General features: G+C 34.7%; 1 protein-coding gene across 3 annotated transcripts in view; it reads right to left on the bottom strand.

Annotated features, from left to right (window-relative positions):
* Nucleotides 1-2374: 2374 nt before the first annotated feature.
* Nucleotides 2375-17821, bottom strand: part of LOC6567326 (neuroligin-3) — a 51474-nt gene continuing 36027 nt past the window's right edge. Inside the window, exons 11-12 of one of the 3 annotated variants that reach the window (XM_043214898.1) lie at nt 10518-10948; nt 2375-3360 (exon numbers count right to left, since the gene is read on the bottom strand). In XM_043214898.1, coding sequence (XP_043070833.1) covers nt 2893-3360; nt 10518-10948 — 899 coding nt within the window. In that variant the 3' untranslated portion in view covers nt 2375-2892. Of the gene's footprint in view, nt 3395-10470; nt 10949-17821 lie in introns of all 3 variants that reach the window. The other 2 variants (XM_043214896.1, XM_043214897.1) reach the window with 2 other exon arrangements.

The raw sequence follows: 17821 nt of genomic DNA, 5'->3' as shown, positions 1-17821 counted from the left end.
TAAAAAAATGGTATAAGCGAAAGCATTTAAAATAGAGTCATACCAGAGACCTCTGAGTGGGTGGGACTTATGGTCTTATAGCCGTTTATTAGCAGTTAGTATCGCTTCTCCCTCAATCGACTATGATGTGTGAATGAAGACATCGCTGGGCAAAACATCGAAGCAAATAAATGACATTGATGCTTTGATTGGAAAGGATTAGCGACTTTTTCTGAGACTTGTACGCTGACGATTTATAGACTTGTTTGTTATCTAACTGAATGAAGTGATCCATTTTAAATGCGTTAAATTCATTCATATTTAAATACAAATAAAGGCAAATTATTTTGCTCGAGGTTTCTCTGATTTTCTTCATTTTTTTTTTTAAATATTTAAAAACCGCTGATGATTATTTGATATTTAAGTTATGTTGTTGTGTGATACCTCATGGACTACATCCATTTCTGTATTGGAATAAGAATTGCATTAAAGTTTAGAAAATGGTTGTACTTTTAGCTCACTTTTATTCAGAATGTATATTTATAAAAGCAGTGGTGTAATTGAACATTAGTATTTTAAGATTTCACATGTACAAAAATATAAAGATAATTATACATAACAGCAACCGGGAGACCAAATTTTATTCTTATTTATCTGAATTTCAGAAAAAATATTTCCGAAAAATTAATGTTCTTAATTTTCAGGACTATTTGAATTTTTTGGCAAAGTTATTCTTTCTAATAAATTTACTAAATTTGAGGCACTTTGTTCCTTTCCGTGGCTTGGATGTACATGACCAATTGTCAGGGATGACTATCGGATATGTATCGATATCGATTTGTTTCCAAAGAATTGAGAGCCCAAAACTTCGTTGTCTTCTCTTCTACTGTGCCAGTGATAGATAAAATGATCAAGCGCAGAACACTTTGCCTCAATATCTTTCTGAACGGAGATCCATCTGAGGTGGGTGTCAAATTGCTCTGTCATATCGTCAAAAGATTTGTAACAGTTGCTTAGTGTTTCTGAGCTATTTGAGATACAGTTAAGGGATTTTAAGGAAAAAAGGGAAAAAGTTGGGTTAACTTCAAACCAGAATCGGAGCTTAAATTCGTTTCGATTTCATGACCTGCTTATAATATTAATAATATAATAATTGGAGCTGTTATTTTGTACATTAGATTATTTGCTTTGCTCAAGAAAATATGCTTAGATATATTTTGTAAGCAAATCCAATAACGGCATTTAATAAAATCATATTTAATTTAATAAATTTACTTTCACAAATTGAAAAATTAATACAAAATATGTTCTCTAAATACTTACGCGTTGTGGTATGAGTATAAACATCATCAATAAAAAAGGAACCATTAAAAATTTTCATTTAATAATGCGGTTTATTTTAATTGTATTTGTTTATTTTCTGCATTTTTTTTTCGATTGGTTTATTTTCATTATTATGACTTAATGTTATTATTTTCGTATTTGTAACTAGACGATTATAAATTTTGCCATAAATACATTTTGTATAATTTCATGTTGCTTAAATTTTGACCATTTTTAGAGAATAATGATAACTATTATATACAAATAAATTGTGATTGTTTATTGGATTATAGTTAAATTAAGATCGACACAAAATTTCAACTCAATAATGGAATTTTGAAGTTAATTTATACACTTGATAATGAGTTTGAATTTAAACAAGAAAAAAACAAAAAGAAAAACAGTTAAAAGCCAAGTATAAATGCAACAAATTAAATTAACTGGAGTTTTTGGTTGTTAATCTGTTCATTCAGTTTTGATTTGTGATAATCCCTTGCGCTTTGCAAAAATAAATTATTTTTTAATCAAGTGATTGTTTTAATGTGTCTGTGAATAACACTATTTATTACATACCATGTAATTAAATGCCACTTTTCGCGAATCCATTCAACATTTGAACACAAGATGTACATATACAAATAATAATTAAACACATTTTTTTCATAACAGGTCAAATAGATCATTGTTTTTTTTTAATATTTATTTTAGCATTTTCGTAAAATAGCTAACCATTCATTTTGGATTGAATTATTATAAATATCTTATTGTTAATATTAATGGAATTGATGTTGAGCCATTGTTTTATACTTGTTTTGTATGCATTTGAAATATTTGTTTTTGTTTTTTTACTTGAAGTAAATAATACCACATTGTTTTAGTTTATATTGGTTTACTTAGTTGGGTTTCCATTTTCTTTTTGTGTCTCTCATAATTCTAGAGAATTCCGGCCTTAACTTTTTACTAATTTATTTACAATGCTGAACGCCAATTAATTATACAACTTTGCATATGCTCTTCAAAATCTTGTTTTGACCAATTATTGAAAGATATTTTTTGATGAAATTTGTTTTTTTTTCTTTTCGATTTCCTTTCTTATTTATTATTAACTAGTTACTCTTGCTGAATGGTAGAAAAAATTGTGTGCTACACTTAAACGATAAAATGATCGCTATTTATATACCCATGCAGCTTACAGACACATAAATATATATATGTATATATATATGTGTATATATAGTTCACAACAGATCTAATTAGTAACTAAACACTGACATTGACTAACACTTTGTTCTATTTGATTAAGTATATGTATTTACACAGATCGCTTAAGTGCTACAAAGTTTTAACTACACATTCTTCATTCTTAGCTTATGATCTCGTCTAACAACGCTTAAATATTTTCAGTTTATACGATTTGCATATTTACTTTTTTACTTTTACTTTCATTTTATGGTCTTATATTATAAATCCCAACCAGTTTGCTTAACGCTACGCAAAATGTTGCTTATACACAAAACAGAGATTAGGTGCAGTCTAGTAGTTTACGAGTACTCTCTCTTTCTCTTTCTCTTCCCCTTTCCCTTTCTCTTTTTAATCAGAGAAGTTCTTCTCGTCCGAGAAGCGCACATGATGCTGCTGCTTCAGGCGAATGCCGGCGGCTGAGCTGCGCGGTTTTAATGCTGCCATTTTGACAATTCCGTTGCTGCCGCCGGCGACATCAGGCTTGGTGTTGGCACTTCCGGTTGTCGTCCGTGTGGGCGACATAGTCACCGATGTGGGCGACGACGATGAGTTGGTTGTCCACTGCTCATCGCATGAGCAATAGCCTCGTGCCACATCGCCACCCTCCAGCGCCAAAGCATGCAACTCGCTGCGAAATTTGAGTTTCTTCAATTGCAGCTTGTTATCCACTCTTTCACCCGCTCCTTTACCCTTTGCTGTTGTTCTTGTTGTTGTTGCTGTTGTTGCTGTTGTCGTATCGTGTTCTGCATTGAGCTGGCTGTCATCCGGGTCATCGTTCAGCTGCTGTTGTTGTGCCTCTTTCAGCGCATAGAATTCCTCGGGCGTTTCCGCTCGCAACGTTTCTATGGACCTGTAAGTGGCACAAAAAAGGAAGAAAAAAAATCAACATCAAAAATGCATTTTATTTCATCAGGCTTTATTTAGTCTAGTTGCGTTTGCGAGCTCTTTAACAGCTCTCAGCAATTGGCTTTTAACCTCTTCAAAAGTTAATTGGCGCTCAGTCAAACGAATCAAAAAGCACAAACAAAAACGAACCAAAACTATTTATTAATTCCGATTGCAGTGCAAGTACTTCGATGACCAGCTGCATTAACAGCAAAGTTTCAGCTAATTAATTATATTTTTTAGTAAATGCAAACTATAATCATTACATTAATATTTGAATCCTATAAAAAATATGTGTCCCTAGCTATTTCCACGTTAAACATATGCAAAATATCACCTTTCCTTTTTTATGCTAGGCCAAATGAAATTACTCTGATTATTTACATGTATATGTTCAATATAAAATTTTTCTATATAGCTTTTGTATTATTAATATTCATAAATATTTTATTTAAAAAAATAACTGATGACAGCTTATAAAAAATGTTTCCTATTAACTTTATATATATACGTAATAACAATATGGAAAAAATGTTGCTGCATTTTAAATAAATCTAATTAATAACTAATTAATTAATAATAAATATAATTAATATTAGTTAAGGCTCGAGTGTTTCTGAATTGAAAACAAGTACACTTCGCACTTCGTTAAATGATTGTATCTGATTACGTTTGGATTGAATATTTAATTGTTTCTCATTTCAAGTGTTCCTGCAACAGTATCAGTTCTACCAAAAAATATTACTCTCATTCCCACAAAAATATGGTTGTCTAGCCTTTGCAAATTTGATTCATTAAAATAAACTATAAATGATGCTATTGAAGTGTGCTATGCTTAAGACAAAAAAAGGAAAAACAGCTAAAAAAAAAAGAAAACAGCGAATTGGAAAAGTTTCCTAATTATGGGTTTATAATTAGATAGTGTATCATAATTAACGATATTGTTTATGTCAGCGTACTCAGAATACTCATTTCGCTATTCGAAAGTCATTTGGGTCAAGTGCTAGGCGAATCTCTGGCGCATCATAAAGTTTCAATTCGAATTCAGAATTCTTGCAAGTTATGATGCGCTGCGAAGCCACTCAGCCTTAGGGTCGGCCAAGTATCGCAAAGAGCTACTAAATTATCTCTGATGACCTCTTGTCTGTTTTTAGCTGCAGATTCAACTGTGTGCATCAGCGTTATTCTTGTTATTGTTGTCGTTGCTGTTGTTGCTGTTCTTGTAGTTGTCTTCCCATCAAAGTTTATGATCCATGTTTACGAACAAGTTGCCTTGAGAGCTGCCACTGCCACGCCCCGAACTAACAGCCCACGAGGCCACGTTCAACCACAGTCACAGACGTCAGAAGGCTCACATCACTCTGTTCATTTCTGCCATTCCGTTGACTGGCCCTGAAAGTTCTTTGTATTGTTGCATCTGTATCTGTGAGTGAGATTGTATGTGTGTGTACAGTGGAAAAAAGTGCACCAAAAATCACTCTAATATTAACATCTCTGTGGAAAAAAAAGAAATTAAATAATATTTCGAAAAAATAATATGGACAACATTTCCAGAAACTAGCAAAACTTACTGCTTTCTTGAACTAAATTCTAATTTTAAATAAACCTTTTGTTAAAACGCTTCTTTTTAATAGACAATCATAAGAACTGTATTATTAAGAAATGTTTATCTTAAAAAGACTCTTTTTCTAAAATTCCCTAATGATTTTTCGCAACTCAGTATGATTATGTTTTCCAGTGTATCTGAATGTGTATCTGTATTTGCCAGCTAGTCTTTTTGGTGTTGCCGCTGCCGCTGCCGTTGCCGTTGCCGTTTTGCATCGCATACTTCAATGCGCTCTGTTGGCGTTTCCCATTATGCCTTTGTGTTTGGCTTAAAATTCAACGGAAAATCTTGTACACCATTTGCTTATATCTAGCTGGTTGCCCCACCCTCACAATATCTCTTGCCACTACTCTACAGTTTTTTCTGTTTTGATTTTCCTTCTTTTTTTTTTTTGTGCGTGCTCATTTTTTCAGCACAGTAAACTCGGTTTGTGCCCGGGTCGCGAGAATTTATGCAAAGAAAGCGAAAAGTGCAAAACTAAAGTGCAGATGCAGAATGCGCGGCTGCCTTTTGTTTTCGTCCACCCGGTCCACTGTCAGGCTGCTGGCATCTCCGGTTCCCCCCACCGACGCCTCCTTGCTCGCTGGGTGGCTTCTCCGTGCCCTCATCATGGAACCCTCCCCAAGGTACCCCTAGTTCCAACTGGTGGCCGTGTGGCATACAGTTGAGCGCGCAATTTGGAGCAGATTGCCGGCAGGGGAGCTAAATAGGTGATGGGTGATGCAGGGGTTCGGGTGGAGAGGTGCACAGAACTATGTAGGCGGTGGTCGTTGCTGCTAGACTTGACTTGAAGATAGCTACGAAAACTAAAAGCTGCTATAGCTGAGCAATGCCCGTAATGCAAATCGTTGCTACAATGTGTGCATTTTACTCAACACAACTCATTCTCTATGTGTGTGTGTGTGAGTGTGTGTGTGTGAGTGTGTGTGTGTGAGTGTGTGCAGGTCATAATTAATGTATTACACGCATGTTTGTGCAGGCAATTTGCATATCTTGCCTTGAAAGTAACACAAGCAAAGTGCATCAAAAATAAGCTCAGATTTTAAGTTGCTTCTTATGGAATTATCAAGTCAGGCCAAAGTTGCTGCTGAAGATTAATTAGGAGGTAGTCTTAAGTAAGTGGTCGGAACTAAGCTCTTTTTGTTTTGTAATTAGTAGAAATTATAAGTAAGAATATTATTATGTTATTATTAAATAGCTTATGAAGTGAAATTAAGTACTATATAGATTAATATAGTCTTATTAGAATATTTCTCTTTTTGCTTTGTATTTAATATAAGTTATAATATAAGAAATATACTATGCTTTTGGAGAAATTAAATGATAAACATTATTGACATGAATGCTCTTTGGTATTTAATTTGTAAATTGCTGTTAAATAACATTCATAAAATATTGTCAATTACTATTTTCAATCAATCTAACCTCATTTAATACCCTTTATCATGATATATGGTCAAATCAAATATTTTCAAATGAAAAACAGATAATTTTCATGTCTTCGACGTATTTAGAAAACCTAAATTTAGATGTAACTAGTTCTAGAAAGATATTTTGTACTTATATATTTACTTATTTATAGCTTGACTTAGTAAAAAAAACATTGAGGTCAACTTCTGATGCTCAACATGAATCTCCCGTTGATACAAACACAGCTTTGATATTTCTACTTCAACACATGAATATTAATTTGATTATCTAATAAATTTGGTAAACTCAAACTGCAGAAATACCAAGTGCAATTACTTATGTGCATATGAGTAAGTGAACCAAACAGATGCGTTTATCCCTTTAATACCACGCGTGTTGGCTAATGCTCTAGAAAGTTGTGCACTAATTGCACAACACGTTTATCACAGAAGTGTACAGGGGAAATTTACCTAAACATACACACACACACACATACACACAAACCTCGACGTACACTCATATATATTCGCATTCACATATGTACAGTTAAAATTTAAACTAAATTACATAAAGTTTTCACCACGTAGCCGCAGCAAGCTTATCAAGTTTTGCATTTAGCTCCCATTTTAACTCAGATACGGGATGCTTGGGGTTGTGGTTGCGGGTCTGTGTGTGTGTGTGTGTGAGTCAGGGCAAAATAATAACGATTAACGTAGCCACAAAAATATGAACTATTTTGATGCATTTCAAAATTACAAGTATAGATTGACGAATCCAATCAACTTACTCGAGAGTTGGCATTCCCTTTATTCATTTCAAGCAACGACAAACCTAAAATCACACATTTAAATTACATTCGATTTACAGAATTCGAAATATTTTAAATCGGTTAAGGGATTTAATTCATTTGATGCCCTAAAATATGTAAATCTATTTAGAAAATGGCCTTAAGCTATACCAATTACAGCATGGAATGCAGACTGAATTTGGCACAAATGCTTATAGTTGATTGAGCAATCAATTAATTAAATAAGCCCAAAGACAAATTTTGTAATTACTGCTTAATCACAAGTATGTGCAAATGTCTATAATTTTAATAATTTTAATTAAAACTGGAAAATTCTAGCTTGAGCCAACATTTACGTATTAAACTATATTATTAATGAAAACAAGAATTTTTATAAGCAGCCTTAATACATGCATAAGTGATAGAAAGATGCCACCAAATAATTTCTCAATTATTTAACTTCAAGCTGAGAATGACAAAACGTATAAAGAAATATATATTTTATGTCTTGTTATTATCTAGTTGAGTAATCTACTCTGGATGCTTTTGATTGAGTCACTAAAAATCAGTGTGAATCTCACAGAATTTACAGTTATGAAAATTTTCAGGGCATCTTCCAGATAAAGTCTTTTTTTATGACTGAAGCTCTTACAATATTAGGAAGCCCACAAGCATTTAGTTGATTTCATTCACTTTACAGATTAATCCAATTTTCTACCTCTACATCAGATTAAAATCAAATCCGAACTAGTTGAGTTTTTCTTTATTTTCTTAACTGTGAGCTTTACAGTGTTTCTTGATCATAATTTTAACAAGTGCCAAAATATGCACAGCGAGCAACAGGAAAAGCAGAAACAAAATGAAAAAAAGAAGAAAATTAATGTTTATTACGCTTTTAGCACATCTACACTTCCCATCCGCTATATATATATATATATATATATATATACATATATATATATATAACTTAGTATGTAAATAAGTATGTCCCACCCCTCCACCCTTTATATATTGCGGGTGTGAATTTACATAAAGGTTGCCACTTGCTGCTGTTGCTTTTTACTTTCGTTGGAAAATTGCATTTTCCCTAGCAGCAGAGCACAGAGAGAAAAGCGCAAATGTTAATCAGCTAAAAGTCAAGAAGGTGATGCTGTGCTTGGCACAACTTGGGTCTCTTATGGCATGTTGGTGGCTACTTTCGAATTTGCCACGTTAGCCAGGTGTAAACGAAAACGAAATGGCAAAAATAAGAACGAAAGAAATGCAAATTTAATTGTATACCACCTGAATTAATGGACACACACACATACACACAGGATTGCGCATACGGAAACCCTAAAACACAAAGCGCAACCCCATTTCCCGGCCTCGGAAAAACTAAAGTCGCTGCAAGTGGTCAGCGCCCTAAGCAATTGCTCTGAGCGTAGGGTATCAGAGTTGCCTTTTGTCAACTAACTTTATACACCAAGAAAAAAAATCACACGGAATGGAAAGTTTCTTTTTGTGTTTTTAGAAATACTTTCCAGTTATGTATACAAAAATTTCAAATGGTTTTTTGTTTGCTATTACAACGAAGAGCAATAGCAGCTAGCTTTAAAGGAATCGAGTTCAAATTGTACGCAATGTTCCCATACTTTGTTCTGTTTTAAATTTATGCAACCTTAAAAAAATTAAACAAATTGTTCTTAGCATTTTAATTAAAAATGTTGATATATTTATATTAATGACCCAGTTTAGATTTTTCTTTTTTGCCAGTGTTTGTTAATTTAATTATTTTTATTTGCGCAGTAACATTAATTTTTTTATTATATGTCTATCTACAGATATTCTCTCTGCTGCTCTACAGTTTTAAATGCGGGGCCAAAGGTATAAGCTGCCAAAAGCATACTTTTGTTGAAATGCCAAATATTTTTTTAGAATTCATGCGTGCTGGCTGCCAAACATATTTTGTATTCTCATGACTTTATTATAAGTATGGGTATAGACTTGTTGTCCCCGTGTGCCGTTCACATTTTTCCATGTCAGCAGCTCTGACATTGGAGCAAAAAACCTGGTGCCTGGAGATTTTCCGTCAATCTTTGTTATTTTTATTTTTATGAAATAGAGACCAAACATTTTTTGCATGCCGTTTGTTATTTTTGATCAGCACTGTGGCCAAATTTTATTTTACCTTTTCGCCAACCCCCGATACTAAAGGCTTTAACTATTTGTTTTTGTCATTCTTGCAGGTATATTTTGGCATGTTTTAGCTACGTCTGTCAACTCATACTTACAAACACATAAAATGAACATGAGCAATTTAAATAAACCTGAATAGGTCCTGAATAACCATCATTTTTTATGAGTTCATATTGATTATTTCGAGCTGAATATGCATGTATATTTGTGTAAAGAAATGGATAATTTCTTTGTACAAACATAAATAATTTTACTGTCGATATTTAAAACTACATTTCTGGCATTATACTTGTATTTTACTGCAAACAGTATCTATGTATACTAACTGGGAAGGGAAAAGTTATATATCAATTTGCGGGTTTCATTGAGCGATTCAATCTAAAGATCAATCAAAAGCAAACGCTGATGATGTGGATACCGATACTATACAGATATTGCTTGGATATAGCAAGGATGTAATTTTGCAAAAAGGCATGGAATTTATTCTCAAAATGAAAACAAAATAAGTAAGAATGCTACGATAAACCCTGAGCCCCGATGTTAAATATATTATCTAATTTTATAGCGAAATTTTCATTTATAAAGTTTCGCACACTCAAATGTAACTTGTGAGTTTCTTATTCGTTGAAACATATATTTACATTATGAGGTCGGACATATCTCTTCTCTTTTTTAATATGTTTAAAGATCCATCACATCGAAAAGTTACATTTTTGTATAGAATATAGCCTTATTGGATCAATAAAAATAGCCTTATTTCAGACTTACAGGCAAGATACTTTTTAAAAAACGCAACTTTCATTGTACTGAAATAGTTTTTTGTTTTCAAATTGACTTTGAAAAGTAAAACTAATCCTATATAAAAATAAATAATATAAAAAATAAATTTAAATATATTTAGAAAAATGTTGAGAATATTTTACAACAACACAAATGTGCTCTGGTTTTCACGGCGACTTTCTTTCTATTTATATGATATATTTTTTTTGTAAAGCTTGTGGAGCTAGAACTATAACTTTACTTTGAATGTTGTACGAACTCTGTGCGAAATTGAACTTACCCCGTTGATGACTATAAGTCCAACTCAAAGACCGATACCTATCAGACGCGCATCTCATCAATAGCTGCCTGTGGCACTTGTTGCTGTTGCTGCTGTTGGGCTGCAGTGGCTGGTGAGCTCATGCCCAGACTCTCGCCGTGGGCGTGCGACATGTGGCCGTGTGTGTGACCATGTACCATGTGACCCTTGGAGGAGCTGGGAGCGCTGCTGACACCGCTGCTGCTGCTGCCGCCCGATGGCGTCTGGTCTAGTAGCATATTGCCAGCGGGTCCATTGGCAGCCATGGCTGAGTTAATGATGCTGCTGCTGCTGGTGGTTGTCGTTGTCGATGATGAGGCGGTGCGCAGCGGTGGGCGTGGCCCACGTATATGATGCGACTGCATGCCCGTTAAAACAGAACCATTTCCCTGATGTTTGCCAACCTGCTGCTGTTGTTGTTGTTGCTGATGTTGCTGATGTTGTTGATATTGTTGTAGTTCTGCAAAATAGGGAGAATGTAAGCCAAAGCTACTTATGTCGTTATGCATATGTCGGCATATTATCAAGCAAATGTTTATTGACGAGCGGCATCAGCAACAACAGCAACAGCCACCCCAACAAAAGTCAATTTGTAAACAACAACGTTAAACATTAAGCACACACATCGTCGTTATAGTTATCCTCACCGTCATTGTTGTCATCGACATTGTCATCGACATCATCATTGGGTCTGCTGCGCTTTTTGTATGCCATTCAATTGCCAACCAGTTGCCATGGCCTCCAACTCCCAGTCTAATATATATTTTTCTGCTTCATGTCGTTCAACTCATCGTTCAAAAAGTGCAAATGTGTGCAGCTATTGACGTTGCTAATATTTTGATGTTTTTCTCTTGCCCTGCGACCGCATGTCAAATAATGTCACAATCTCAACCCCATAAGCCCTACTCTTTATACGACTCTCATAAATAACAGATTGTTCTTTGTGTGTGTGTGTGTGCTTATGTGTGTGTTAGTTAATTTGTTTGCCTGCATTGCAAATAGAAGGCAGCTTTTATTGGTGAGCTTGCTAAAATGTCAGGCAATATGACACGTCCTGTCGTGTAATAATCGCAAACGAAAGACACTCATTAATATTGCATATGTTTAATTAAACTGCAATAATTAGTTGCTTTGGCAATATAATGAAATAGTGCAAAGTGTTGCATCATCTTATTGTCTGTATACTTGTCGATGTGGCTTTTACAAGCGTGCTTAATTACACAGATTAAATAAATAGAGTTGTTTAAGTTACCGAGTCAGCCGCATTATAGCCTTCCTCCCATTGATAATAAGAATAATAGTAATACAAGTGTTAGGATATTGTATATTTTTTATTATAATGTATGAATGGTTCCTCAGGGAAATTAATAACATATGTTTTTTAATTTTAAAGAGAAATTCTGCTTATTATTAACTGAAAATTAATATTGCTCCATAAAGTTAACGAATGGTATTGCTATAAGGTAGCCGTTAGTTAAAGCAATGGCAAATACCACAATTACGCCCAAAAAGTCTCTTGGTATTCACTTTGCTTTTTATTATGCTATATAGTCCAAGCGGGCTGCTTACATTCATAATTTCTCAATGGAGGAATAAAGCCTCAATGAACGAGGCACCTCAGAGAGCAGTCAAAGTAAAAGTCAATTGACGCTAGGCGAAAAAGGGACCCAAGCTACCTGCAAGCTTAGAGCTAGATCAAAGCAAGCTTTGGCTTACTTAAGTAGCAGCGTTTTGCCAAATTACACACCCACACATACGCAGCAAAGCACGTGTACGTTATGGCAAAATGCATAATAAAGTAGATGCTCAAAGGTACAGTGACTGCTCGTACATGTGCAATTTCCCTTTTGGTGTCCGGCGAGAGTTACCCTCAATTCAGAATATGAAATTAACAACGGTGCGTATGCGTAATGCGAAATGAATAGAGGCAAATATGCATCTGTGTATGTGCGTATGTGTTTTTCTGTGTGGTATGCAATAAATTTTCAATTTCCATGCATTTTGTAATTTTTTGGGTTTGCTGTTGTTGTTGGACCAAAATGCGATCCGCACCGAAGCAAATCTAATTTATATGCACGTCACTTATACGCAATGTTGTACAAAATGCACAAGCGACCCGCATGCAATCACAATGCAAATGCTGTAACAAATGCCCCTAGAAATGGCAAATATTATACGAGCGCCAGCGACACCAAAAATTATGTACTCAACAATTTTTGAACGGATGTTGATTAGTATGAAATGACAAGGTCGGAAATGCAGCATACATAACTCTACAAAAAATGAGCACTCATATTAAGCTTTTCACATTTGCCCCAAAAACTGCACTCAGAACAATATTCGACAACCATTTTACAAAACGCACTAAGGTAAAAATATTTATTCTTGGAAAGAATTTGTAGACTTACGAAATAAATTGATTTAAAGTGTAAGTGATGGCCCTTAAATTCCGCAAAAAATTTACATTTCAGAAATCTATCTATATTTAATTCTAAAAGGTATAAATGGAAACTTGTTTAATTAAAATGAAATTACTCTCTCGACTGCTTTGTTGGCTATTGGTTGATTGGTTTTAATTAAATAAATGTAGTAAACTATTTTATTTGATTGATACACAAGGTTTTTTTTACAATTCTGTGTATACATAAAACATTAAGGAATCTCGAAATATGTTTTCTACATTGTAGATTAATCTGGATTCAATAAATCCAGCCTATGATTTTTAGAATTTAAAATTTGTTGAACATTTTTTTCAAAATGCACACGTATTTTTTTCTGTGAGTGTGGTCACTGAATCCACATGGGACGCAGGATCCACTTGACCACAGTACTGGGACGTGGGTCAGCGACCATCAGCCAATCACCAGCAACTATTGGTCTATTTGGTATTGCGGCCTTCTAATTTCTGTCCGCAGTTAAGTGGCCCGGCACAAGTGCAGCGAAGTGTGCATTGTGTATCCTCAAAGGGACGTGTGTGTGTTTCTGTGTGTGTTTGTGTTCTGCATTAATGAGCTGTGCACAAATGCAAGCGAGTTTATTGCTTAAATTTTCTGATTTAATGTTGTCGTTGATTTAGTGCCATTTGCTCTTTCAATTTGTTCTTCCGATGTGTGTGCTCCATTTAGTCAAGCCGTGCAATTTCTGACCTGCTGTAACAGCTGAGCTTAATGATTTGAAAAGACAATAATATCTATATTATTGAAGTGCTTTAATATTGTATATCTACGGAGTCACTTGTTCAATTCAGTACTTGGTACGAAGGAGTTTAATAAACTCATTTATATCCTAAAAGGGCGTAATTTGGCACTCACTTTATGTGAGGAGATTTAAAATCAAAGAATCATGATTTTGCCAAATAAGTATTTACCAAATTTATACTATTATTATTATATTATCCTAATTAAGGATAACGTTTTTGAAGTAATAGTAAATAATTATATATTCGCTATTATTAGAATATTCAAATAATATTAGAAAAGTGTTTTTTTTTTAAACCAGTTTTATTTTAAAGTGAATGAAGATAGTTTATATAAAGAGCAACTTTTCCACTTGTTATTAAAGAGGATGGAATGATTAAGGAATTTATTTAAAACATAGCGCATTTTTCTAATTTATCAGACAGCACTGTTTTATATTTTATCAGCGATATTTCTATTTTTGTTATTTACAATTTTTTCGCTTAGTTTGTATAATCTACAAATTCAATAAGTGGAATGCAGTTAATGGAATTAATTTTTTGTAGAATATTTGACCATTGTCACAATATGCGTTTAAATTAAGTTGAAATGTTTCAGGGTTAAAGCGAAAGTCTTTAATTTTGTTGTATCCCTTTCGAAATGTAAAATACAATGACCTCAATCCAATAATGAGCGAATTGTTAAATATTTTAGTAACAGCTATTGTTAAATGAATAATATCACTGATTGACACGATTGTTGATAAATGATGTCGAGATATTTCGACCGCACTCACAGCATGAGCCATAACCGTCTAATGACATTCAAATTATCAATCGTTCAGTCAAACTGCCAAATGGACGAACCATTTAAATTCAATTGGAGCGGCAACTTTACAAATGACTCTGTGCGATGCCGGATTAGCATACAATTTAAAGCTTTTCAATCACACATAAATCACAACAAGTGACTGGGCCTCGCCGAATAGGTAGAACAAAGTACAACATACGCTCAGAAAGTTTTCTGCAAGTTGGCAGAAAATTGTGCGTACTAAATCAGTCTGGTTAGCATGAGGATAGGTTGGCCGTTGAAGCAACAGTATAAAAAGTCTATTTTTCAAAATGCAATGCGAAGAAATCAAACGGATATCGAGGAAAATTTATGTACGTCTATTTAGCTTTGAGCCGGGTATTGAGCGCACGAGCGAACAAATATTAAGTATACGCAACGTGAACTGTGCCAAGCTAAGCGCATAGATCTGTTTTCTGTGTAAGTGTGTGTGTGTGTGTGTGTGTGTATAAGCAGTACAATTAAATTGGATTTATGGTGCGCATGATTGCAAAATGAAGTTAATGTGCATACAAATACAATAGCCAAGGAAACTTGAAGCGAATTCGCGAAAGAAAAATGGTTCTAGAACTTTTTGAGTGCACGGAAATCGTACCTTGTTTGTCATGTCATCAATAAAGGACACGACGAGCAAAGCAGCAGTTGAACGGGGCAACACCAGCAGCAGATACAAGGGCGAAAGCAAATTGAATGAGCATATTAAAAATAAAAGGAAAAATAATATACGAGAGCATTTCTCTGCACAGGAAATGCCAAGGAAATGAAAGTCTGCACGCTCAACTGGACATATTTCACTTATAAGCAACAACAACAACAACAACAGCAACAGCAACAAAAAATTGAGCAGCGAAGCGCATCAATGAAATATTTATGAGTGCCACCATGTAGATTTATGTATGTTGCCCGACTGTCCGTCCGAGCTAAGAGTGAATCGAGAAATGTATTGGCTGGATTAGACGTTGGGTAACAAATGTTCAAGTAGTTTTTGTGCTGCAGCTTCAGCTCAATGGAATACTTCAAGCGGCAAAAGCTAAATAAGGTTTTAATTAACTATTGCTAAGCTATACCGAAATTTTGAAAGCTACGTTGTCCTGAGAAAAAGGTCAAGGGAAGTATGACATCATGCTTGAATTTAGTATTTAAAAAGTATACATGATTATATTACTTTTTTAATTCATATAGGATTGCATTGTCTGCAGCAGAAAATGGGACGGTATCAAATTTAATTAAACCAGCTTCTTCGAAGAGAGTAGTTTTCATTGCTGTCCTGTGGAAACATATAATAGATATTCCGCTAATGAGTTTCATATTTCGTGGCAACGTCCAGTCGCTTGGCAAGAGTTTTTTTCTCGCTTTTTTATTACAGTTAAGTGTAAGTTTTCACAAATTGAATTCAAATACAATTTCTTCTTACACACTTCTCTAGTACTTATTAATTATATCATCATATTCATCGAACTTGAAAGTATTCTATGTGCTTGCCTTTTTTTTTGGTTTATTGATAGCTAAAAGCCTTCAAAAATGTAATCAAATTTCATTAATTGAACATTCATAAGAAATTTAAAATTTGTTTTAGATTGAATATTTGGGATGTCAGTTATTTGTATGTGCTCTTCCAGTAAACCTCGTTTAGTTAGCTCATTATTCAAATATTGAAATATTTGGTTTTGATTGTCTATCAGCTACAGCTACACAAAAGAAAATAATTTAAGATAACTATAGTCCTGAAATTTGTATTTTCTTGATTAATTACGGTAAAAGATGGATACTGTGCTCTAAGTTTTCAAAGCACAACGCAGGCTGTTTGAGCAAACCAGGCTCGTCCTTAAAGTCGACCCTTTATTGCGACAAATTGTCTGTCTTACTGGACCACAATGGAGTAGGCATCAGCCTACCACCACGCAACTGACCACCAAGCATGCCGCACAACACTGTGCACATTTCTCGGGCCGAGGCAATAAAATAATATTGTTTTATCTAACTAGCTGCGCAATGCACAGCAACCAAAGGACAAACGGACAAATGGCGAAAGGAGAAATGAAGATGTGGGCTTCATTCTGCAAACTGGTACAAGAATATCAACCCTCGCCAACCATGGACATTACAGATACACAAAGTGACATTTGTATGCCCGCAGTTTCGTCTCTCATTTTGGCCGAAATCATCAAAGCAGAGACCAAATAATAAAACTACCAGAAAGCGAAAGGAAAACACAAAACTGCGGCATCAGAGGCCACAATGCGACGGATTCAGCTATGAGAGATCGAATAATGTGTTGGCCATGTCTGGTTTATGGCTAAAATGTATAGGACCACATTTCAGATACCCTGCCAGAGAGCATTCCAAATTTTCTAACGAAAACTGATCCCTTAAGACTTTTTCTATTTAGTTATTGTCATGTATAACCATATTCTTTATTCTTAATATTTATTTCTGTTTTTATTTTTATTTATTATCTTAATATTCAATATAAAATTAACCTTCATTAATATTTTTATTCCACTAGAACAAACTTTTAGAGTAGGCAAGATCTGAACAATATCATATAGCTGGCCTAGCTGCCAAAATCCAGATATTGTGTGATGATAATATGATATGCGAAATTAGACTTCGGTCTGTTAGGGTATGTAGTTTTCGGCGTGGCTAAGTTTGCTCTTATTTCTGAGAAACAGAAGACAAACATATGTTAAAGGCGGTGGCATAAATATGTCCAGGGACATAGGCGATGAAGTCGGCTTTATGTTGAGGGAGACAGACGGGAACCGTCTATGGGCTGACTTGCAAATAAATTTTTCATCATATTTTTTGTCTCTTCTGCAACGCACACACACTCACATACACACACACACACACACACGGTGTATGTGTGATAAATGATTGCTGAGTGCGTGTGTGTGCCACTGTTGAAATTTCAATAATAACATTTGTATGAAGCTGTTTATGTCCTCATGGTCCTGGTGCTGGTCTTGTTCCTGCTGGTTGCCCGACGTTGACAATGTGGATGACAATCACATCGGGGCCTTCATCCTTGTCTCTCTTGTGTACTTGCTTGTACTTACCCGTGTTGGGCTTAGCAGTCGGGTCGCGTTTGTCTTTTGTTTGCTGCCTTATTTTTATTATATTCATTCAACCCATGCCACCCAGCAACACCCCGCACCACCCTCCACACCCTCACATGTCAGCAAAAATCGTTTCCGCTTCATTGTTTTACTCAATTTGGTTGATTTTTGCTGTCGGCTTACTTTTTGCGGGTTCTCCTTTGACGGCAGCTTTCAAATTTACTGCGAATTTACTGCGAACTGTATGCA

The sequence above is a fragment of the Drosophila grimshawi genome, unplaced genomic scaffold, assembly GCF_018153295.1.
Source record: "Drosophila grimshawi isolate 15287-2541.00 unplaced genomic scaffold, ASM1815329v1 contig_311, whole genome shotgun sequence".
NCBI classification, from domain to species: domain Eukaryota; kingdom Metazoa; phylum Arthropoda; class Insecta; order Diptera; family Drosophilidae; genus Drosophila; species Drosophila grimshawi.
The sequence above is the reverse complement of the archived record's forward strand: the minus strand, read 5'-3'. Positions and strand labels throughout refer to the sequence as shown.